General features: G+C 45.4%; 1 protein-coding gene across 4 annotated transcripts in view; it reads right to left on the minus strand.

The window, feature by feature from the left end:
• Positions 1–218: 218 nt before the first annotated feature.
• PNPLA1 (patatin like domain 1, omega-hydroxyceramide transacylase) overlaps positions 219–24,351 on the minus strand; it is a 45,091-nt gene continuing 20,958 nt past the window's right edge. Inside the window, exons 2-10 of one of the 4 annotated variants that reach the window (XM_077904257.1) lie at positions 21,895–22,127; positions 20,435–20,500; positions 19,016–19,225; positions 17,483–17,543; positions 9,389–9,973; positions 6,731–6,809; positions 4,976–5,101; positions 1,187–1,292; positions 219–379 (exon numbers count right to left, since the gene is read on the minus strand). In XM_077904257.1, coding sequence (XP_077760383.1) covers positions 353–379; positions 1,187–1,292; positions 4,976–5,101; positions 6,731–6,809; positions 9,389–9,973; positions 17,483–17,543; positions 19,016–19,225; positions 20,435–20,500; positions 21,895–22,127 — 1,493 coding nt within the window. In that variant the 3' untranslated portion in view covers positions 219–352. The remainder of the gene's footprint in view (positions 380–1,186; positions 1,293–4,975; positions 5,102–6,730; positions 6,810–9,388; positions 9,974–17,482; positions 17,544–19,015; positions 19,226–20,434; positions 20,501–21,894; positions 22,128–24,351) is intronic. The other 3 variants (XM_077904258.1, XM_077904259.1, XM_077904260.1) reach the window with 3 other exon arrangements.

Here is a 24,351-nt window from a genome sequence, read left to right on the forward strand (position 1 = left end):
CCAGAATTGATGTGGTCCATCTCGAAGAAGCAAACTCAGGCTGGGCTGGGAGGAAGGCCCAGAGCCCAGCCAGATGGGAGCAGGATGTGCTGTGGGCTCTTCAGAGCCTATCCATGTTGGTGTCCATCTATCTGTCCAGAGCAGAGTAGTGGAAGGGCTGGAGGACCGCAGAGAAGCTGAGAGATTGTTCAGACAAGGAGGTGCTTGACCAGGAGAAGCAGGACCCTCTGCACGAACAGGCTTGGTCGTGGGTGACATCTGATCCCCAAAAGGCCTAGGTGAAGAGAATGTGTCTGAGAGCCTTGGGGAGAAGGCTCTACCTTGCGGTCAACAGGTTCTCTTTCATTCCAGCTCAAGTTCTCTCTTGGTTCACAGCTTCCTAGAAAAAGGACAGAGATGCATCATTTCTAAGTCCCTCATCTAGGACTTTCCTCCCCTTATTTCCGCTGAGAACATCCCTCATAGCTTCCTATGCCTCGGGCAGCCCCAAGCAAGTAGCCAGGCCCCATTATAGCCAACTTGATGTGTGTAAATTGGAAATCTCAATCTATACCAAAAAGTCAGTTAGCAAATCCCACTGTTATACAAGAGGTTTTTTTGTGGTGTGTGTGTGTGTGTTTGTTCGTTGTGTTTTTGTTTGCAAATGGAGAATTCCATTTGCAGAGCAGGAGTAGATAAAAGAGTGTTTGAAACATTAGATTTACAAAAGTCTGGTTAATACTTGGCTTTTCAAGAAGGGAAAAGAAGTGGAGTGGCCTCCAGAGTGCTGAGTGCAGTTGTACAGACTGTACACTGTACAAGGAGAAACTGCCAATGCAACGGGGCCACATATCATGGACCTATTTATGCCACATGTTATTTGTACAGTTTTGTATGTTATGTGTACCGTTTTGTAGCTTTATATGTCGTTCATACAGATTTCTAGCAGGTGGCAGTCAACTGTTTTAACAAAATCAGTGTATTATCAAGATCATCCAGCAGCTCGCAATCAAGTTCTTTCGGAAAGGGTACTGTTTTCTTAGTACATGAGTAACTATATGCGCTAGGGTTGGCCTTGACTGTGACCAGGAAGAGGCAGGTGGGGTCAGAAAGGAAACTGGGTCAACAGTGCTCAGAGGTCACCGCAGCATTTGGGGACAGAGCAGGTCGTGTGTGGCCTCCAGGGTGATGCTGGACAGTTCCATACCTCAGGACAGCTGTGTTCTTGGATCTGGCTGGGATGAGGCCTGTAGGTGACCCAAACTGTCTCGGAAGTGGAGAGCAGAGTGAAGTCGAGGGGACAGGGAGCAGACCTGGATGTGAAAAGCCAAGAAAGCATGTGTGAGGACAAATGAGACAAGGGGGCCAATGGGAAGCCCTGAGTTTCAAGGCCTCTTCCACTTGCTGTGTGGCCCTGGCCAGTCATTGGCCCTCTCAAGGATATTGTAGGAAGCCTCCTGCAGAGTCCACCTCAGAGAAATGTTGGCGTGTGCACTGTACACGGTACATTCTTGGATGGTTTTCAAATCTGACCATGTCATTCTGTTTAAACCCTGTGATGGCTCCCCAGCACCACAGGTGAGGTCCAACCTTGTTAGCATGGCACCCAAGCTATCCCTGCCGTGTCTGTGCACCTCCAAGTGCACCCTCCCTGCCTAACAGACAATCTAGGACTAGACCCTGTGACTTCCGATGCACTCTGGTGCTCCTACCCTGGAAGGCTATATCACTTAGTGCTTGACACCAAGATGCTGGTGACAGACAACTTGGATTCGGATCCTGGCTCTGTCATTACCTACTGTGTGACTTTGGGCATGTTGCTTACCCTCTCTGTACCACAATGCCTGGAACATAATAACTACTCTAAGTTTTAGCTATTATCATCACATTCTCATTTGAATAGGGGGAAATTCCATAGTAACTAAAAGGAGGGGCTTTCTAGCTGTAGAAATGTTAGAAATTCGAGGAGTCTGACAGACAGTAGCAGTCCAGAGGATTTGAGTGGCAGTTAGCAAGTGGGACCTCCTCCTTTTCCATTTGTAGCCGTAGGCAGTCCCTGAATTTCTCAATCTGTTTTGCCACTTTGAGGCCAGTTACACAACCCGGATCAGACGACTGCTGAAATCTGACTGGAGGAGAGACAAACTAGCAGAGGAAAGCCAGGCTGAGACATGTATCTAGCCATGATCCAGAGGCAGAGCATATCTGGCACATCTGCTGGTCCTGGAATGAAAGGGACAGGGATCAAACTCGACCCCAACCAGTAGCCTAAGCAGAGCTATCCCAGACAAGTCACAGAACTCTGAAAGAGCAAAATAAACATTTGCTTTGTAACCCATTGAGATGGAGAGGGGTGTTTGTTAGGTAGCATTATCAAACAGCAACTACTCACTAAAATAACCAGCATCAGAGTATGAACTTGAACATCTGACTTAAAAAACACAGAAGGAGGGGCACCTGGGAGGCTTGGTTGATTAAGTGTCAGACTCTTAAATATGGATATATTTTTTTAAATTTTTACTTATTTATGATAGTCACAGAGAGAGAGAGAGAAAGGCAGGGACACAGGCAGAGAGAGAAGCAGGCTCCGTGCAGGGAGCCCGACGTGGGATTTGATCCCGGGTCTCCAGGATTGCGCCCTGGGCCAAAGGCAGGCGCCAAACCGCTGCACCACCCAGGGATCCCCTAAGTGTCAGACTCTTGATTTTGGCTCAGGTCATATCTCAGGGTCGTATCATGGAGCTCTGCATTGAGCTCTGGGTCAGGCTCCATGCTCAGGATGGAGTCTAGTTGAGATTCTCTCCTTCTCCCTCTACTCCCCCTTCCCACTGGTTCTCTCTGCTCTCAAATAAATAAATAAATAAATAAATAAATAAATAAATAAAATCTTTAAGAAACAGAGAGAGAGAGAGAGAGATTAATGTATGGAACATCTACTCTGTAGCTTTTATTCTAGCTTCTCTCCTCTTTATTGGGAGGAATATCAGCTGGGGGCCAGGAGTTGCACAGGACTAGCCCATGGATGTGACCATGTCTCTTGTGATTATACTCTGGGAGGAAATGAGCAGATTTCTCTCTTTCTGGATCACTCCTCTTCTATGCCTAACCTTTTTCAACTTGTCTTTTCTACCCCCCTACCCCTACCCTGGTCTTTGAAGCTCAGAGCAGTGAATTTGCATGGAATTGCTTGAGACCATCAATTGGTAAATTGCTTCCAGGCAGTTTCGTAATCTGTTCTATAAAGGAATGCCGCAGACAGAATGTGTGACCTACTGACAACAGTGTTTCCCACAGCTGTGAATGTTGTTTTGTTTGTTTTTATCATAGCCTTCTTCTTTATAAAGCACCTTGATTCTTAGAAATTTAACGACCAGGGTAGCTATGGCTGAATTACATAGTTCCCCCTGCTCCGATGTATAGGAGGAAGCCTGGCTCTGGAATGAAGGGACTTAACTCTGAGCCTGGCTTCCAGATGGCACTCCCAGCTCCAAGGAAGCTTCCCCACCCCCACAGCAGACCTGCCCATGGTCTCTTGGCCAAAATTGACCTTGAGCTCCTAGCAACAGAGATACAGACGCTCAAAAGTCAAAGAAGACTTGGGGCTGGATACCAAGGAACAGAGTGAAACTAATTCCAGGATTCACTAATTTCATGACCCCCAAGGAGACTGCCAACTGCCCACTGGGTCCTGCACCTTCCCTGCCTGTCCTTTAATCCAGAAAGTAACACATGCATCTGCCCCACTTCCTGCAGTGGATTCCTGAGAATCTCCTTCCCACCACCCACCAAGTACCTACTTGCCCAGACCTCAAAGTGAACTTGAGATGCTAGGGCAAGCTTCTGACCCTCATCTCCCTGATACAGCTCTCTGCTCACCTGGGATCCCCACCTGGGAAAGGAACAATACAGAAGGTTGTCGCTTAGAATAATCTAGGGATTTTTCTGACCAATGGAAGCTTGAAGCAAAGTAGATAGCAGTGTGGGTCTGTTCCATTCAGAGAATATTTTGACAATCCAATAAAATAGTTGTAGATGATCCCTGGCTTGGTTTGTTTGAAGCTGGCATTTTTCAGTTGTAAGTGTGTATGTATATATGCATGTCCCTTTAAAAAACAATGTTATATTTCAGTAAAAAATTAAAACTTGGTTATTGTCTTTGGTCTTAAGTTCAATTTTGGGGTAACCTTTTAAAAGTTAAGGATCGAGGGGTGCCTGGGTAGCTCAGTTGGTTAAATGTCTGCCTTTGGCTTCAGGGCATGATCCCAGGATGCTGGAATCGAGCCCTGTGTCAGGCTCTGCTCAGCAGGGAATCTTTGTTTCTCCCTCTCCCTCTGTAATCTCTCTCTTCTCTCTCAAATAAATAAATAAAATGTTTTTTTAAAAAGTCAGAGATTGAATTCAATTAATCTTTACTATCTCTAGAGCCCAGAAGAGTGGTTGGCACTCATTAGGTGCTCAATCAAAGTTAATTGATGGATCAATGACAATATAATATAATAAAAAAGCTGTAAGAAGCAGGCTTACATTGGTTAGGGCTTTTAGTTGTAGCTTGGCAACAGTTAGGATCTCTATATGCTGAGGGTCACACAGTCACACATCTGTTTAGTTTGGTTTGTAAATAGAGTTCCATTCAGAAACTGAGAAGCAGGTAGTTAACCTCTGCATATAACCCTAATACCTACTAAGTTATTGAGTGCTGATTACACATCTTGCATTCTGCAAAGAAATTTACATGTTGGCCTCATTAAACCCTCACAATATTATCCCTATTTTACGGATCAGGAAATAGAGGCTTAGAAAGACCATATGTCCTAAGCATGATCACTGAGCAAGATTATGGCAGAGCAGGGAGTTTATATTGGGTGGGTCTGACTCCAAAGTCCAGCTCCTAACACCTGCTCCTGCTGATTCTTCCTCTGCCCCTTGTGATCTTCCTGCAGACTCTTCCCGGAGCTTTTCCTCCCCGTGGATTTCGAAAAACATTAGTCATGCTCACTGCACTTTGCCGCCTGTTTTTTTGGATCGTGGATGTCTTGGGAAGCCTTTTCTGGTGCTACTTGTCTTTTGTTTGTTCTTCTTGAACACCTTGCTCATCCAACTGGAGTCTTCAGTAGGGTTTCCCCTGGGCAATAGATGAAGTAAATAGTTTGTTAATGACCCGTCCTGTGTCCTTCACTATCAGGGCCCTGCTCCAGCTCAGAAGGTAGACAGACAAGCCAATGTTATGGCTTTTAACCCTGGCTGACACCAGAGTTCCACAGCAAATATTCGTTTTATAACCAATGACTATTTAAGTAACATCATGCCAACTAGTCAACTGAAACTCAATTAAACTTTTATAAGTTCAATGTCAATGCAATAAAGTTTAAACCATGTGAACAAAACGCATAGTATATGCCCGAGCACAAAATTCTTAAATTTATGCAAACTCTTACGAAAAGTCTTTTTTTTTTTTTGAGAGAGAGAGAGAGAGAGAGAGAGAGAGTTTATTTATTTATTAGAGAGAGAGAGCAAGCAAGCACAGCAGGTTCCTGGCTGAGCAGGGAGCCTGATGTGGGGCTCAATCCCAGGGCCCTGGGATCATGACCTGAGTTGAAGGCAGATGCTTAACCAACTGAGTCACCCAGCTGCTCCTCAAAAAGTTTTATAATTAAAGTGATACTTAATGTGAGAAGCAGGTATGTTTTAATATATTTGATGATATGGAGTTGGAACATCAAAAGGACCTGCTCTCCCAATAGCTGCAGCCATGGCCATGGAATAGTCATTGCCAGAACTGCCCAAGGCGGGAAGGATGAGGTTGGGAAAGGGGAGAGATACTCTTTAGCCCATCTTCTAATCTCCTGCTGGTGCCTTCTACTGGCTAACCCAACTAGCAAGAAGCCAGCAAGGGAGCCTGGGTAATGTGGTCCCCAAGGAACTTAAAAATACCAATCCTGGGGCACTGGGTGGCATAGTTGGTTGGCCCTTTGACTCTTGGTTTCGGCTCAGGTCGTGATCTCAGGGTCATGAGATAGAGCCCTACATGGGGCTCCGTACTCATTGCGGAGTCTGCATAGGTCTCCCTCTCCCTCTCCCTCTGCTCCTACACACCCCTCTCCCTTCCCCATCCTTGTGCTTGCAAATGCACGTATGTGTGCTCTCTCTCGTATAAATAAAAATAAATCTTAAAAAATATACTAATCCTCAGGCCTCTCAGAATGACTGTGAAGCTAAGTAATGGAGAACATGTTACACAATCCAGACAATTGATGTGTGTTATAAAAAAGATTTTCTGGGGACAATCTACAACATAGCAATATCAGCCCTCTTACTGTGTTGATAGAAAATCATTTGGATTAAAGGAGGCCTTTGATAGAGTCTCACAATTCGTACCATGCAGGAAATAGCCTACCTCAGGCTAGTATGTAGCATGCCTGCTAGCTCCCTTGAACTGAGACACTACCAGAGAATAAGACATGAGGGGGTGCATGTTCTCCTACTACACTCAGAGAAGGCACATTCCCCAGGGGGCACAGCAAGGAGATGAAGAGAATGACACTGTGAGCATGAATAACTCATTTCCCATTCGTTGCCCCCACTGAAGAAGAGAGAATGTAAAGGCTTGGAATGTAATCACACAAACTGGAAAAGGATCCCAGTGTTTCTAGCGCAACTAAAGAAAAGGAAATTTTCACTTAGCTACCCTCCCCCCTACTTCCCCCACCCTCAGCCAAAGGAAAGAATGTGTCCCGATTAAGGAGAAATTTACATTGCATGAGGCTTGCTGGTGGCTTCCTTCACATTAACCAAAGGTGTGGTACCTTCTGGCTTTGAAGAGGCAAGGGGAGCTGCAGTCAAAAATAAGAGACACGAGTGAGGTAAGGTCAGGGAGGAGGACTTAGTCATTTTTGAAATAAAAATAGGAAGTAAGTGAGAGTGTCCAGAAACAATAAACAGCTCTCTTAATCTCAAAGTCTCATGTTTAGGACCAGAACCACGTTGTTGGATTTGACTGAGACCCAGGGCAGTGACATCTGTGGCAGGACAGATGCTGATCTTTGATGTAATGTTATCAATAATCGATGTAATTTATCAATTAATGCAATGTTATCAACAATTCCCTCACAAAAAACAGCCCTTTAGTGTGAGTTTTCAGGAAAAGTCCCCCTAAGGGGCCTGAACTTTCCATCGCCTGCTTTATCTGTATATAATGCTTTTTTTCCTTTTTAACAGAATAGAAAACATTACTAGTTTCATGACCATTGTTCTTTTTTTTTTTTTCAAGTAGGCTCCACATCCAGCATAGAGCTCAATGTGGAGCTTGAACTCATGACCCTGAGATCAAGACCTGAGCTGAGATCCAGAGTAGAATGCTTAACCAATGGAGCCACCCAGGTGCTGCACCCATGACTATTGTTCTTAAGTAAGTGCTTTTCATATTTTATGTAAATATGGGGGTATATAATATATAAAGGTTGGTATGTAATTTTGTAATATGTGTAGATAAAAATAATATAAAACATATTAGTTCTATTTGAAGTTCTTTCATTTGGGGGTCACATTGGATATCTCTGGCACTCCCAAATCTATTTGAAGCTCCCTTGCTTATGGGTTTTCCTGAAACTTTTTTGCAACCCCTTCCACCCCCAACAACAACATGGCCATCACTAAATGACAGATGACACTAGCCTCTGAAGAGGCTCCCTTCTGCTCAGCTCCCACAGATGGCCTAGGCTGTCCTTACTAAGGCTCAGTTGAAGACTGTAACAAGGTTCCTCCATCTCAGAGCTACTGAATGTAGGATCCAGATGGCTCTTTGTTGTGAGGCTGTGCATTGTACAGTGTTCAGCAGCGTTGATCTACAATCAACTAGATATTACCCACTAGGTGAAAACCAAAAATGTCTTTGATGCCAAATGTCTTCTGGGAGACAAAATCACTCCTAGTTGAGACCCACTGGACAATCTGTTCCCTCTATCCCCAATCTGAGCACGGAATGCCAGCTCAGGGCCCAGGATTGCTCAGGCTACCTGAAGAGGACTTTAGGCACAGGTGTGAATAACATAAGAGAAATGCATTTCACTTAACAGCAAATAAGAAAGCATGTGAAACACTTGGGCCAATTTCCTTACTTTTAATGTCCTGATATTTTTGTCCCACCGTGATTAAAAGAGTCAAATCTATTCTAGAGAAAATGTGCCCCTGCCTGGGGCAGATCTGCCAAGAAGGAAACCATCGTGCTAATTGGTGCTAATGTTTACCCTAATAACTATGGGAATTTGGTGGATGGATCATGAAGACCCTATGACCTGGCTTCAGTCCATCATTTGGGCTCCTCTCCTGTTGCCCCCACCCGGACCATCCTCAGTAGCTAAACAGGTATCCTCTTCATCCTGAACGTACCTTGCACGTTCCCTCTCTGTACCTGAGCCTCTAGGATAAACAAAGCCTAAACTTCTCATTCTACTTTGCCTCATCCTGTCTCACAAACCATGATGGTCAAAATCTTGCTCATTTCAACTCACCTGTCAGCTGCAAGAAGCCTTCCTTAATTCCCCAGAGAGAAGTAATCTTAATCTCTATGCATACTTCCAATACTCTTTTTAGTAATGTTGTACTTAATGACTCTCGCTTGTATTTTTGAGGTTGGTATCTCTGTCATCCCCTTTGCTGGAGGGGAGATTTTCTGAGAGTGAGGAGCTGAGAATTGTGTGGCTTTGAAGCCTCTAGAATAATGCTTCTCAAACTATCTGTGGAAGAAACCAGTTATGAAGAACCAGCTTTTTAAAAATCTTTTTTTTTTTTTTTTTTGTAATCCATAATGGACTAGTACTTTTGTGAAATACAATACAATGAACTGGTAAGAAAATGACCAAACTCTTGGATGTCATGGCTATAAACATTTCTAAATGCTTACTTTTAACTTCTGTGCTCATTTCATTGTAAATTAGTAACAAATAGTTTAGGGACCAGCACTGGTCCACAGAGCACTCTTTGAGTAGCACTGCCCTGGCACGGTGGTTATCACAAAATAAAAACCTTCCATTACAGTGGTTCCCAAACATGGTTCTCAAAAGAATCCCCTGGAGGGCATATAAAAAAGATAGGTAGCTGGGTCCCACCCCCTGAGTTAGTAGGTCTACAGTAGGGCTTGAGAATTTTCGTTTCTAACAAATTCCCAGGTGATGAGTTCGCTGTTGGTCAGAGACCAACCTTTGAAAATCACTGGACTAAAGACATGAACAAATGTCAAGAACACTGTTCCCTTGTGGTGGCCTATCCTCAAAATAGGTAGAGCTGCTAAAGCTGACTGCTAACTTTACCAGTGCACCCCTCCGAAGCAATGGTTATCAGCTACCATGTTGTTGCACACTTGTTGAGAGGCTCCAGACGTAAGGAAGCTGTGAGAAGCCAGAAGGGTCTGTACCTTGGGACTGTTCTGGGCCTAGTTCCTCCACAGGTGGCTGTGCAGGTGATGCTGAAGAAGAACGTTGGGGCAGTGTTTGAGATGCCCCTACAGATGAAGGCCCCAAGGGTGGCCTGTGTGACAGAGATGACTGGGAAGGTGGGGATCTTGGTGGCGATCCAGTAGTTTGTACCTGCTGCTGTGGTGATACACGTGACAGCTCAAGTGTTGAGCTGAGTGGTAAGGGTACAGCTGGGAGCGAAGCAGGGTGCAGGTCAGCTGCAGAATGTGATGGTGATGAAGCCAGTGGAGTTGCAGGTGACTGCTCAAGTGAAGGGACAGGTGGTGAAACAGGTGACTCTACAGGCCACTCACATGTGGCTCCGGGTGTCTGCACAGGTGAGGACGGAAGTGAACCGTGGCTGCCCTTTCCTTCTCCTTCAGGAGCCCTCTGTGTGTGAAGTTGTATGGATTCTTGCTGCTGTGTTTGGAGGCTTGACTGACTGCATTCGTGGCACTCGTTGCCAAGGGCAAGTTCTATATTGCAGTACACTTCTACACGGGGGAACATCACTCTCTTGGAGGGAGAATTGATGTAAGCAGCATCTAGGAAAACAACAGCCTGGGGTCACTGGTGGCTTTACTAACCCCTGACATCAGTCTGGCATTTGCAAAAATGCCAAATTTGCAAAAATTCCCAAATTATTTTCAGAAGCAGAATGTGCTCAAATTTATATTGTGTATTGATTCACTTATTCAACGGACAGTTATTGTGCATCTGTATGTGCCACGCATTATAGCAGGCGCTGAGGAGTGAAGTGGACAAAAACAGATGTGATGGTTCTTGGCCTCTTGGAGCTTACAGTCTGGCATGGGGGCAGGCATTGACTATGTAAATAATCTCATTTTAACTAAGATAAGTCCTAGGCAAGAAAGGACCATGATAGCAGGGAGGATTTCCTCGGGGGGGGGGGAGGGGGGCTTCCCTGAGGGAGCAACATTTGAACTGAGATCTGAAGGGCAAGTGAGGTTCCAGAGGGTGGTCAGGGTGGGATGAGAAGCATTTCAGACAGTGGGAACGGCACACACAAATGCCACAGGTTTGAGGGAGCATGAGGAGGGGCTAAAGGTCAGTGTGGTTGGAGAGGGGTACTTTGGTGGGAGATGGGGCTGAGGAGGCTACAGGGGCCAGACCATGCTTATAGACATCATTGAGGGTCTTTGGTTTTCATGGAAACCTTGAAAGACTTATAGGTAGGGGAGAATGCTGCACTGCCACTGGCTTTAAGAAGATCACTGTGGCTGCTGTGTGGAAACTCACTGAAAAGGGCAGAGAGGCCCCAGGAAACCTGTAAGGCTGCTGTGGAGAGGTGTTTAGGACTTGTGCTTGGAAGGAGAGAGACAGAAATAGAAGATTCTGTTTAGGAGGTAAAATAAATGAGAACTGGCAATGGATTGATTGGGGGAAAGAGAGGAAGTAGCTGGCTTGCACAACCAGATGCATGCTGGTGCTGGCAGGGTGACCATGAAGGGGATGGGTCAGGGAAGCAGTGAGGAGGGCAAAGGTTATAGTTTGGGGATATGTGGATTTTAGGGGGCCTTAGAAATGTCCAAGGAGAGATGACAAGTGGACAATTGGATACATGAATTTGGATCTCAGAGAAGACATGAGGGTTAGAGATGTACATTTGGGAGTCCCATCTATGGATGGTCACTGAAGCTGTGATGGTGTCCATGGAGGAGATTGCTGAGGGAGGAAAAGCAGAGTGAGAAGAGGAGGAAGCCAGGACTGAGCAAAGAGAGGGGGAGAGAGGAACCTAGGCCAAGTTTCTAAAATAGGCAAGATTGGGGTAGACCTACAAGTTGTTGATAAGGATCCAGTTGAGAGGTGGAGGGTGGATATGTAAAAGAGAGATGGAATAATGGATAATTCAAGAGTTGAGTTGAGGAAGGGTCTGAGCACAGGTAGGAAGTGGGCTTTAGGCAAGAAGATGGTTGTTTCCTTTAATGTTCTAGGAAGGAGGGAAACAAAGCAAGGTGAGTTTGTATATTTGGTAGCACAAAGTTGAGAGAACTCTCTGTTGGCTTTTGCTTTCTTTTGTAAAGTTGTTTGGAGGCAAGGTCAGGGAGTAGGGAAGTGTTAGGGTGGTGATAGCAGAGGAGGAGAGAATAGGTTGCCAAGACAAATACAGCACGACTACATTGTGTAGAAATCCACAAGCTAATTCTAAAATTTATATGGAATTAGAAAGAACCTGGAATAGCCTAAACAACTTTGAAAGAAAAAAAAAAAGAAACAAAGATGGAAAACCAAGACTACCTGGTATCAAGACTTATGATAAAGCTGCAGTGATCAAAACAGTATGATACTGACATAAAGACAGAGAAATAAATGAATGGCACAGAACAGAAAGCCTAGAAATAGACCCATGACATATAGAGACAACTGGCTACTCAACAGAGAAAGCATAGTCTTTTTTTTTAAGATTTTATTTATTTATTTATTCATGAGAAACAGAGAGAGAGACAGAGACATAGGTAGAGGGAGAAGCAAGCTTCCTTTGGGGAGCCTGATGTAGGACTTGATCCCAGGACCCCGGGATCATGCCCTGAGCCCAAAGCAGACGCTAAACCCTGAGCCACCCAAAAGCATAGCCTTTTCAACAAATAGTGCTGGAGCAACTGGATATCCATATGCAAAAAAAAAGAACTTTGTTTTTTATCTTGAACCATAGTCAGAAATTAACTCAAAATGGAATATAGACACAAATGAAAAACCAAAAAACTATAAAGCTTCTAGAAAGAAACATAGGAGAAAACCTTTTTGTGATCTTGAGGAAGGCAAAGATTTCTTAGATAAGACGCCAAAAACATAATCCATAAAAGAAGCAAATTAAACACCAAAAGCATAATCCATAAAAGAAGCAAATTAATAATATGGGCCCTATCAAAATTAAAAATACCTTTTCAGAAGACTTAACAACTTGAAAAGAGAAATTACAGACTGAGAGAAAATATTTACAAATCATATTTCTGATAAAGAGCATTTATCTGAACTACATAAAAGTTCTTAAATAAGAAAACAAACAATTCAATTTTTAAGATGGGCAAAAGAGCCCACTGAAAGAGCTTCCAATGGCCAAAGCTGAACCAATTTGAGTAGCAAAATAAATAAAGGAAACCTGAATAATAGCCCAAAGTATAAAATGAGTATCCAGGAGTCCATACTGAAACAAACAAGGAATTGAAGAAGTATACAAATAGGGGAGAAGAGACAAATCTCCCAACCAGAAGAATTCCGAATAATTTTTGTAGATTACCCTGTCCTTAAGGAAGTGAAGCTTAACTCCCCATCCCTTAAGCAGGTGGTGCATAGTTACTTCTTTTCAAAGAGAAAGGGGGAGAAAGAGCAACTTCACAGGGAGAAACCCAATAAATACCACTGCAGACAAATGGCCAAGCCCAACATCATGAATAATAAGCCATGTAGATAGCATGCACCTGGATATAATGTGATGAGAATGGTACTTTGCCTTTGTGATCTCCCTTCCCAGAACTGAGAACTCCAGCCTAATCCTGAGAAAAACATCAGGCAACCTCAAACCCCAACTAAGGAATATTCCAGTACTCCATTCTACCAAGTTCATTAAAAACAAGGAGTCTGGGAAACTGTCACAGATAAGAGGAACCTAAAGAGACATCATGGTAAAATGTGATGTGGTATCCTGAATGGGATCCTGGATCAGAAAAAGGACATTAGGTTGAAAAGTAAGGAAATCTGAACTTACAGACTTCAGTTAATAATAACCATTATTAGCATATTAATTGTAAACACGATGCTATACTATGTACCAAATTTTATATATACCATACTATAACATATAACAAATGTAAGACATAATAATAGGGAATGTAAAGTATATGGAAGCTCTCCATGCTATTTTCATATTTTTTCCTGGAAATCTAAAAGTATTTTTAAAAATAAAGCTTATTGTAAGTCTAGGTGGGAAATGACCAAAAGAGTTAAACACTTCAATAAAGAAGATATATAATATAGATGGCAAATTAGCACCTGAAAAGATGCTCAGCATCATTAGTCATTAAGGAAATACAAATTAAAATCACAGTAAGATACCACCACACAACTATTCACATAGCTAAAATTAACCAGACTGACCATTTCAAGTGTTGGTGATAATACAGAGAAACTGGTACTCTTCTGCACTGGTGGTGAGAATGTAAAATGATACGACTACTTCGATAAATAATTTGACAGTTTCTTAAAAAGTTAAACATACATTCTGGATATATGTCCTTACTCTATATCCCAAAGAATTGAAACAAGGATATTTGCATACCCATGTTCATTGCATCATTATTCACAATAGCCAAGAGGAAGAAGCAATTCAAATTGTTCATTGATAAAGAAAATGTGGTATGTTACATGCTACAAAATGGATAAACCTGGAGGAAATTATGATAGCGAAATACACCAGTCACAAAAAGACAAGTACTGTATGATTCCATTGATATGAGGTATCTAAAGTAGTCAATCTCCTAGAAGTAGAAAATAGAATGGTGGTAGCCATGGCCTAGGAGAGGGAGAAATGAGGAGTTGCTGATCAATGGGTATAGAGTTTCAGTTTTGCAGTAAGAAAAAGTTCTGGACATTGGTTGTACAATGTGACTATACATAATACTACCAAACCGTACACTTAAAATGGTTAAGATAGTGGGGCACCTGGCTGGCTCAGTGGGAAAAGCGTGCAACTTTTGATCTCGGGGTTGTGAGTTCAACTTACATTGAGTGTAGAGATATTTTTAAAAAATAAAAAAAATCTAAAAAATAGTTAAGATGATAGATTTTGTGTTATGCATTTACCTTAATTATACACATATAATATTGTATGTTACGTAAATACGGTTATAGATTAAATGTACATTTACCATACCATGTAGACATTCCACTCCTAGGTATTTACCCTAAGGAAATGAAAGCATATGTTCATAGAAAGACTCCATGAGTATTCACAGCAGTTTTATTCATAATAGCCCAAACTGGATACAGCCTAAATGTCCATTAATTGGTGAATGGAGAAATGAACTGTGGGATTTTCATAAATGGATTGGAAATTAAAAAGGAATGAACTATTTATACATGCAATAACATGATGAATCTCAGAATAATTATACTGAGTGAAAGAATGCAGACAAAATAGAGCCCATACTGTAAGTCCAGTAGGAAATTTCTATAATGATAGAAAGTAGATTGGGGACTCTGGGGGAAGGTGGGAAGGGTCACAAAAGAACGTAAGGAAAACTTGGGGCATGATGGATAATGGTTCACTCTCTTGATTGTGGTATTAGTTTCATAGGTAGGTGTGTGTGTGTGTGTGTGTGTGAGAGAGAGAGAGAGAGAGAACTTAACAAATTGTGAGAGAAGGAAGAATGCCAAGAAGGGAGGGAGGGAGAGGGAAGGAGGAAAGAAGGATGGATGGGTTGGTCTGGCCAGGCACGCCTGGATGCCAGCTGGATTATTTTAGACATGGCATCCTCTGAGCTCCAACCTCACTCAGCACCCACGTCCACATGTCTGTGTGGGGAATGTGGATTTTCAAGCATGCCAGCAAGCAGTGCCCTTCCCTTTGGCAGAAGGCTGCTGCCAGGGGAGGCCAAGGGTGGAGAGGGAAGCTTGCCTGGCAGCAGGAATAATTAGGTGGATTTGAGCCCTAAGGAGGGCAGCAGAGGGAGATGCCAGGATGTGAGTGGAGGAATTGAGGGTGACACTTTGCAGGTGTAGCCTTCTGCTGGAGCTGACCCCCATCCAGAAAGCAGTAGGGTGGGTGGGAGGCTGGGGCGGACTCTCGTTTTTTTCTGTTCCCAGATGGGAGGTGGGAATTAAGAGTGTGGCTCTGGGCACTGGCCACAATTTCTCAAGATGCGTCATACCTCCTGCTCGCATCTGGTGCTGGGAGGAAAATCCAGCCCTACCAAACCTAAGAGGATCTAGGGTGGAGCTGAAGAAACCTGCACTGAGAAAGCCATGCAAACACTGGCAAATTGGAAGAGGAATAAAAAATAGTCAGTAGCCAGCAAGAGACATTTTTTCCTTACACAGTGTGTCAGTTCCTACTTGGAGTGATTCCATGGCCCCTGGGAAAGCCCACCAGCCTCCATACTCTGCCCTGATTCTTTCATGGATACCCAAAATGCTCCTATTAGAGCATCCTTCGGTTTAAGACTGCCATTTAGACCATGGTGTTCATATCACCTAAGGGTAGAAGAGTGTGGGGGCATGAGATGGCACTGGGTTCCTTCCAGAGGCTATTGAGGAGTGAGGGACACCAGAGATGCTAAAGCAAAGCACTTTGTAACTCTCCTTAGGCTTGCCCTGAGAGGAAGAGAAAGAAGTTTTAGGGGAAAGACAGGTATGGTGGTAGCCAGGCAGCCAGGCTGGAACCTGAGAGGTAGAGGGGTCTCCTGACATAGGGAATTGGTCCCAAATCAGGGGATCCCCCAACACCACATCCCCAGTACACACCATCACTGAGGAAAGAGTGAAGGGGTTTCCCAGCTGGTGGTGGAAAGGACCCCAGGCCCTCACCAGCCCCTCCTATTCCGGAGGCTCCATAGGTGAGACTCCATCTTAACCCTCCACTAACACCCCTCAGGTGGTCCAGCTTTTGGACGCTTGGCATAGTTTTCAGAGATGTCACTCATGTAAATGTGGAGAAGAGGAGAGTTGTCCAAGCAGAGTCGGGGTGAGGAGGAGTCTCTCCCCCAGGGAGGTGAGAGGATGGCCCTGACTCCTATGTCACAGGGTCAGTGGGCTGGAATGACTGTGTCTAGGAATATAATTCTGAGGTAAGTTCCATGGTCAGCCCCCTTATACAGATGAGAAAACTGAGGTCCCAGAAGATGAATTACCTGTTCAAGATCACACAGTTAGTAGGTGTCAGGAACAACGATTTAATCCTTTTTACAGGTTAGGAATCAAGACAGAGGGGGCAAGTGATTTCCTTGAGTTCACACAGCCAGGGGGGATGAGAATCCTGGCCCAGACCTACTTGCCTCCAGAACTCACAGTCCCTCCATCCTTTTCTCCCCACCCCTTGTTCGGAGAATGGCCCTAGGAGAAAGGAAAGAGTCAAGACAAAGGGAGCTTGGGAAAGCAGGAAGCAGCTTTGAAGGAAAAATAGCCAACACATCCTAGGGAAAAACCCACATTCAATCCCTTAACTCACTCCTAAAATATTTTTTTAAACTATGTACACAAAAAGTTCACCACAGTATTGCTTATAATAGTGAACATTTGGAAATTCAAAGGAATGATCAAAGTTTCTGTTCAACTGTCATGGAATATCACAGGATTGCCAAAAAAGACGGTCACAAAGACCACATGACAACCTGGGAAACAAAAACCCCCACTTCAACAGCATTAGGTAAACACCATCCAATCCCGGAATCCTTTCTTCCCCCTGGAAATATGTTCTATGGAAACAATTCTAAATATGCAAAAGATTTTTTTCTTTCCTTTTGTCAGGGACGTTTGCCATGGTCTTCGTGGAGTTAGCGTGTAAAATACATGCCTTTGGAATCTTCCAGGCAAGGATGCACGGAGCCATTTGCAGGTGTAGGGGACCATATTTGCTAAACCAACATTTGTTGGACACAGACCCTCTCCTTTGTTGATCAATGTCTCTTGGAGTCTTACCCAAATATAAACTCATCATGTCTAGTTCTGCATTAACAATGCAATTGTCTTGGAAAGAGAATGAAGTGAAATGACCTGAAAATGGAATGTTCCGGGAAGATACAAGCTATGGTGTTTCCTAAACACAGTCCTTAAATCCAGAAATATATTTGTATGAAAACATATCGACTGTCCCAGCAGTGACCCTAAAGACCACTTTTCCATGGAGATCCTAATGTTTGGCCACAGTGGTGTGTCCTGGACAACGCAAGCTGCCAGGTCCTTGCACCCATTCCCAGCCCTCCTGGGGAAGGGCATCTCGGGTTCTCTTTTTAGGACAATGCTCCTGGACTCAGCCCTTCTACTTCCTGTCTTACCCCACCCCCCAACCCACCCCTTTGGGGGCCCTACCCCGTACTTACTCAGCCGCCTCAAGTATGAAACAGCATCTTCATACCCTCGGTAGTAGTAGTTGTGCAGGATCTGCAAGGAGGGGACAGCAGGAAAGTGACTAAGGCTGCAGCAATGGAGAGAGCCGAGGTCCCCTCACCTCATGGCCCTTGAGCTTTATTTGATGGATTTTTCAGAATGTACCCATCCAGTGTTCCATCCCTCACTATCTGCTGAGAAGTGGGGAGCAGTTGCAGATTATGGGTCCATAGTGACAGTGCATTAATGTGTTAAACCATTTCTAGCTGATCATCAGCTTCCCCTGGGCAGGAGAGATATTTATAGCAGAGCCAGAGAAGGTGCATTTGGGCCATAAGAAGAGCAGAATTTGGAGACTGGGTTCAAATCCTGGTGCTGTGTGGCTGTAGCCTCTCACAACCTCGATTTCTTCACCTGTAAAATGGGAATATGATAGTATCTATTGCAAAGGATTCTGGAGGATTACATGGGTTATCATTGCTCACAAAGCATTTCCATAAAGGGCCAGATGGTCAATAACTTGGGCTTTGAAAGCCACAGATTATCTCTTCTTGTTCTTGTCCTCTTCTTCCTCCTCTTTCTTCTCCTCTTTTTCTTTCTTCCCCTTCTCCTTCTCTTTCTTCTACTTCTACAACCCTCTGAAAATGGAAAGCCCATTCTCAGCTCACAGGCTATATAAAAATAAGCCACCTTGAGAATGGAAGTCAGGCACTGATTGTGAGCAGAAACTCAAGTTCTAGAGGCTCTGACGAATACAATGCATTTGTTCTATCTTTCTTGAACTGCCTATTTGTGGATTGCTTTTAAGAAAGTAAATAGACATAATCTTTACCAAAGAATTAGTTTAAGGCAGATGCTGGAATTCCTAACGCAACTGTTGGAGGACAAAGTCAATCAGATGAATAAAATACCTTGTGTATCCATAGCCTGACTAAGTGTAATAGTGTTTTGATTATGAGTTTTGTAAACAATAATTAGAGTGCAAGTCACAAAACTGGCTCAGAGGAGTTAATCATTCAAACAACAATTACTGAGAACCTTCTATAAGCAATGCCTTCTGCAGACATGGTGAGTGTAGTAAAAAAAGTGAGTTAAACGTGGTGCCTGTTCCCAGGTTCACCCTTCTGTGTTGGAGAAAGACATACATTTGGAAAGACATGTAGACTTTATTTTTTTAAGAGCGGTTTTGGAAATTGAAAATTGAAAACAAAACACAAGCCACTGGCTGGATTTGGCTCATGGGCCATGGCTGCTGTTGCCTACATTGTATGTCAGAGTGGAAAAGTTCAGGTAAGATTCCTATCAGCAGTTCTGATATCATCTCATTTTACAAGGGAGAAAATTGAGGCTGAGAGCACATAGGGGCCTCATTCAAGGTCACATAGCTAGGTAGCAGCAAAGCGAGGATACAGGTTTAGGAGGAAGTTTAAGGAGACACAAATGGAAATGCATGGACCCCATTGGCTCCCCAACCCTACCCCCAGGCCCTGTCACCTTCTCCCTCCCTTCTGGGCCCCTCCTCTCACCAATAGGTCTGGCGGGAACAGGGCATGGGTCATCCTGGCGATGTTTTCCAGGGAGAACTGGAAGGAGCAGTTGAACATGCGGAAGTCGTGGAAGATGGCGGGGCAGTCCCGGGGACAGATGTCTTGCTGCCCGCTGAAGGTGGAGATGGTAATGGAGTCGGTCCAGAAGGAGCAGGGCTGCATGCCCGTGAAGCCCCCGTCAATGTAGCGCTATGGGGGGGCAGGCAGAGTAATAAATGCTCATGGGATCAGAGTTCCTTTTCCCCGATCAAGGAGTACCCCCAGGAAATGAGTCCCTTGGGACAAGCCTTGAGACCAAGGTCCAGGTGGATAAGTGGTGTGTCCACAGTGATCCTTGAACCCCCAGCCCAGTGCTCTGTCCCTCACTGTCTGTCCTCAGCCATCTCTATGGTCCTGAGACTGGGGCTTCCAGGCCTCTGCAGGGAGAGGGACATTTATAATCTGGATAAAGCATGAACAAATGCTCCCAGTCACAGCTCCCTCTCCCAGGCTACCCCTCCTGAGCCAGTCAACTGCTAAGGGCAGGGCCAGGGAATGGAGCCTGTTCCCATGGCCTTTTGAAAATGTGAACACATAGTGGGTCTGAGCAGGCTGGGAAATATCCCCTCTCCAGACTGCTGTGTGTCTACACTGCCTCCCTCTGTTGAGGTCAGGTATCCCTGGCACTCTCCAGAATGACCCTGGCCTGGCCACTGGCCGCCACATATCCCTTCCCTCATGGGGCTTCTGTTGCCTCAATCTTGAACAAAGGACCACAAATACTTCTCTGGGGTGCCTGAGAAGTACACGGCTGACATGTGCAATATGTGCTCCATCTCTTAGCTGAATCCTGATTTCTGGATCTCATTTTCTTTCCATATAAAATGAAGAAGAGACATGGGTTAGATCCTCCTACTCAAAGCATGGTCCGTGGACCAGCAGCACTGGCGTTAGCCGTGGCTGGTCTGAGGGGCAGAGTCTCTGGCCCTGGCCCAGGCCTAGGGAATTAGAATTTGCATTAGTTTACATGACTCCCTCTGACCCCAGGTGATTCATGTACTCTAGCCTAGATGACTTTAAAGGTCCTCGTCAATCACAGTTCCGGGTACCAATGTCACAGGGTCTTATTCTACACCCTCTGTCAAGTGTGAGAAAATCCAGCAAGCCTATGGAGTCTTGACTAGCCAGGCTCAGTAATGGGTTGGTGGGTCCAGAGTGAAGCCCAATGTATGGAGGGAAAGTTCACCTCAAAGCCCCAGAAATCCATCCACACTGGGAATTAGAAGTAGAAAAACACAAGAATCTTTCCAACTCTTGGTCTTCCCACTGAATTCTGAGACCACCCCTCTAATCTCCCAGTTATGGGCCCCAGAGCACTCCTGGGTCCTGGCTCATCCTCTCCCACGCCGAAGCACTCACCACACCACGGTAAGTTGGAGGGATGAGTCCACAGTACACGGGGACAAAGCAGCTGCAGTACAGTGCCTGTGGGGAGAGAACCAGCAGAGATGCCTGAGGCTCTGGCGGCTGGATGGGGAGGCCTCCTCAGCAGCCTGGCCCTTCTTAAATCCAAGACAGAGGCACTGTTATGGGGACCAGAGCCCCAGGTTCAATTCCTGGCCTGGCCCCAAAGAGCTGTGTCCCTGTGAACGTGCTTGGTAGTCTGGTCCCAAGATCCCCCCCCCTTTTTTTTTTTTAAAGGTATCTTACTATTTCTTTCCTTCCTTCTTTCTTTCTTTCTTTCTTTCTTTCTTTCTTTCTTTCTTTCTTTCTTTCTTCTTTCTTTCTTTCTTTCTTTCTTTCTTCTTCTTTCTTTCTTTTTAAGATGTATTTATTTATTTATTCATGAGAGATTGAGAGAGGCAGAGACACAGGCAGAAGGAGAAGCAGGCTCCATGCCGGGAGCCTGTCGTGGGGCTCGATCCCGGGACTCCAGGATCGCACCCTGGGCCAAAGGCAGGCACCAAACTGCTGAGCCACCCAGGGATCCCCAAGATTCCGGTTTTAAAGAGACAGGGCAGCCTCAGTGACCTCCAGGGTTCCTTCTAGCCCCATATCTCCATGAATTCAATGGAATTCAGCAACCATTAATGTGTGTGTGTCCTGGGCCAGGCTCTGGAATCAAAGGAGGGTAAGATGCTCACCCTTGAGAATGCTCAATGAGGGAGAGTAAGCAAGTAGGTGACAGTACAAGGGTGACAGGGGCTGTGAAGGAAGTGAGCATGGGCATTGCGGCCCCTAAGGAGGAGTGCCCAGCCCAGGGGAGAGCGGGGCAGACAGATGATGAAGGTAAGTTCCAAGGCAGAGTGACTAGTGTCTTGTTAAGCAGGTGAAGCAAGCTGGGAGGGGGGAAAGGCATCCTAGGCAGATGGCACAGCAGGTGCAAAGGTACAGAGGTCTGCTTTGTATATGGTTCACTCTCGTTGGCAGGAGCAAGAGTGGGAGCTGGTAGGTGGCCAGGAGAGAGAAGTCTTGAAGAGCTGAGTGCTAATAAATCCAGGAGGACGTGAGGTAGGTGAAGGAGGTGTCCATGCCTACTGCCATTCATTCTTCACCCCCAAGATCATGGCCATGCCAGCATGGGGCTGTGAGTCTGCATGGCAAGGGCCTTGTATTCCAGAGAGGAGAGGGGAGGGGAGATAAGGGACAGAGGGTCATGCCACTTGACCTTTTTGTCCCAAAAGAAAACTGGGCATATCCACAGCACTTTCCAACAATAATAATTCATAACTAAGATTTATATTAATGAGTATAGAATAAGCTCCCAGAGTGCCCTTTCCTAAGTGATAACCCATTTGGTGATATTTCACTCCTTCCAAGAATGGGGGACTGTTTCCCCAAACTGGGCCCCACCCCTTGGTCCAGGCCCTGCCCCTTGCCTCGATGAGCTCTTCCTTGGATGTATACTCTGAAACCACGACACTCTCTCCGTCCGTGAGCCGAGTGAGGGACACGTGGAGCTTCCCTGTGGCGACCTTGTAGGAGTCCTCGGGCAGGACCCTATACAGAAACTGCCGCATCAGCTGCACCATCTTGCACGATGGCGACAAGGGCCCCAGGAAGGATTTCTTCACCTCAGCCACACCTACATTGAGGACTCTCAGGTACTCATCTGTGGAGGAAGCAGAGAGGAGGGGGCAGGTCAGCTGCTTGTGGACAAGAGAGGTCAGTGGCAATCAGGCTGCAGCCAACACGGGAAACCCTAGAATTCTGAGGCAGTGTTGGTCTCTGGAATCAACCTGTCGTTTTACACATGAGGAAAGCAAGGCACAGAAGAATTAAGTCACTGGCTCCAGGGAGCCTGCAGCTAGTCGATGGCCAAACTTGATGCAGGCATCCTGACCCCTTTCATATTGAGGGCAAAGGACCCCATGCCTACCCCAACTTGCATGGAAATCTACCACCAGACTACATTCTTTTGGAGTCTTAGAGACTTTTTGCCCTATATGAGATTCCTATTAAAACACTGATACAGGGGCACCTGGGTGGCTCAGTCAGCTGAGCGTCTGTCTTCAGCTCAGGTCATGATCCCAGGGTTCTGGGATCGAGTCCTGCATCGGGCTCCCTGCTCAGTGGGAGCCTGCCTCACCCTCTCCATCTGCCTGCCTCTCCCCTGCTTGTGCTCTCTCTCTTGCTCTGTCAAATAAATAAAATCTTTGAAAAAAAATTAAATAAACACACTGATACAGTTGAAAGCCTTCATCAAGTGACACCCTGTGACACTTAGCTTAGTGCCCACAATATCTGTGGGCAGGGAGGGGGTGCTGGCCCTGAGGCAGGTGAATTATAGGGAAAGTGAATTGTGTTTTGAAACCATTGCATGCATCTTCCCTTTAGGACCCCTGGTACAGGCCTGAGAGAGAGAAGGCCGTAAAATATGGAGCACAAACTGCGCCAGGCCAGGCTGCAGGTGTCCCAAGGGCCTGGAGAGGAACTTTCTCCCTCTTTCTGAGAGGAGCACAGTCAGGTCACATAAGAGTCTACATGTGCCAGATGGGGCTTGGCGGGCAGATGTGTTGTTCAGGGGATCACAGAGAAGGTGTAACCTGTCCTCCCAATCCCTAGAATTTCCTGCGGAAGTTAAGGGTGTAATTTCGATGAGAACTGTTATCATGCCAGATTCTCCTGGCAACACTATGAGGTAGGCATTTCTAGCCTCATTTCACTGATCAGGAGACTGCAGCTCAGAGAGATACTATAACTGGCCCAAGACCAGCTGCCTGGCAATTGAACAAAGTGGGATTTTAACCTGGGGTGTGTGACACCAGAACCCACACTCCTTCCCTTACACTAAACCACAGGCTTCTCGAGCTGGGCCTGGACCTGCTCCTTGCCAGTTGCTGCTAATTTCTACCCTGTGCAAGCCCTCTGGCAAAATCAGAAGCAGCAATAGCTCGGAAAAGGATTGCCAATGTTTTAAAATAAATATTTAACTGTAAGAAATCCTATACAGAAGAACTTTCTTACAATTAGTGTCATGGTAGCAATGGTTATTTGGGAAGTTGGGCAGTCATGAGCTCTCTGCCACTGGAGGTAATCAAGCAAAGGAGGGACAGGCACCTCAGCCAGAGGGTTTATCAAAGGGATTCCTGCATGAGTGCTAAGATTCCTTCCAACATGTGGATTCTGGATTCTTACAGATGCCTGACAATATATCTGGGAAGTCATCACAGTGGATGTTATATTCCTATTTACAAATAGAGTGGCTGAGCCATGGAGAGGTTAAGTGATTCTCTCAAACTCACACACAGCAATTTGAAGACAAATGAAAGCTAGGACTGCGCTACTCCTTCCATGTTTTACAGTTTATCCTGGAGGTGGGTAGGATAAAGAGCTTCAGCATCATTTTATGGGTGTAGAAACTGAGGCAGAGAAAAGCTAAGTGCCTCGCGTGAGGTCAGATAGCCCCGCAATGTTTGTTCTGACTCTAGACCCCACCTTCTTTCCCGGGTGTTGGACTGATCCCAGAGGCCGAGCAAGCCTGGGTTACCATAGTGACGGCCTCCCGCCTCCCAACATTCAGAATCAAACTGCATCTGTGTAGTAGAGGCTGACCAGAGCAACAGAACATGCTGGCCGTCATCCTGTTACAGGGGAAGGTGTCCCCGGGAGGTGGGAAGGACCTAGGGTTTTAGCAAGATTAGCTTTACCATGTGCCAACTTGTACCAACAGCGTTTTCCCTCAAGGGAGAGCTATGGCCAACTCACCGGTAGTTAGGAAGCAACTGCCTGGGATACCGAGTGGCTACGTCACTGAGTTCTTGCCCACCAGACCAGTCAGGACGGGAGTCAAACCAGGCTGGGGACATGCTGTTTGTGGAATTCTTAATGAGCAG

The sequence above is a fragment of the Canis aureus genome, chromosome 7, assembly GCF_053574225.1.
Source record: "Canis aureus isolate CA01 chromosome 7, VMU_Caureus_v.1.0, whole genome shotgun sequence".
Lineage (NCBI taxonomy): Eukaryota > Metazoa > Chordata > Mammalia > Carnivora > Canidae > Canis > Canis aureus.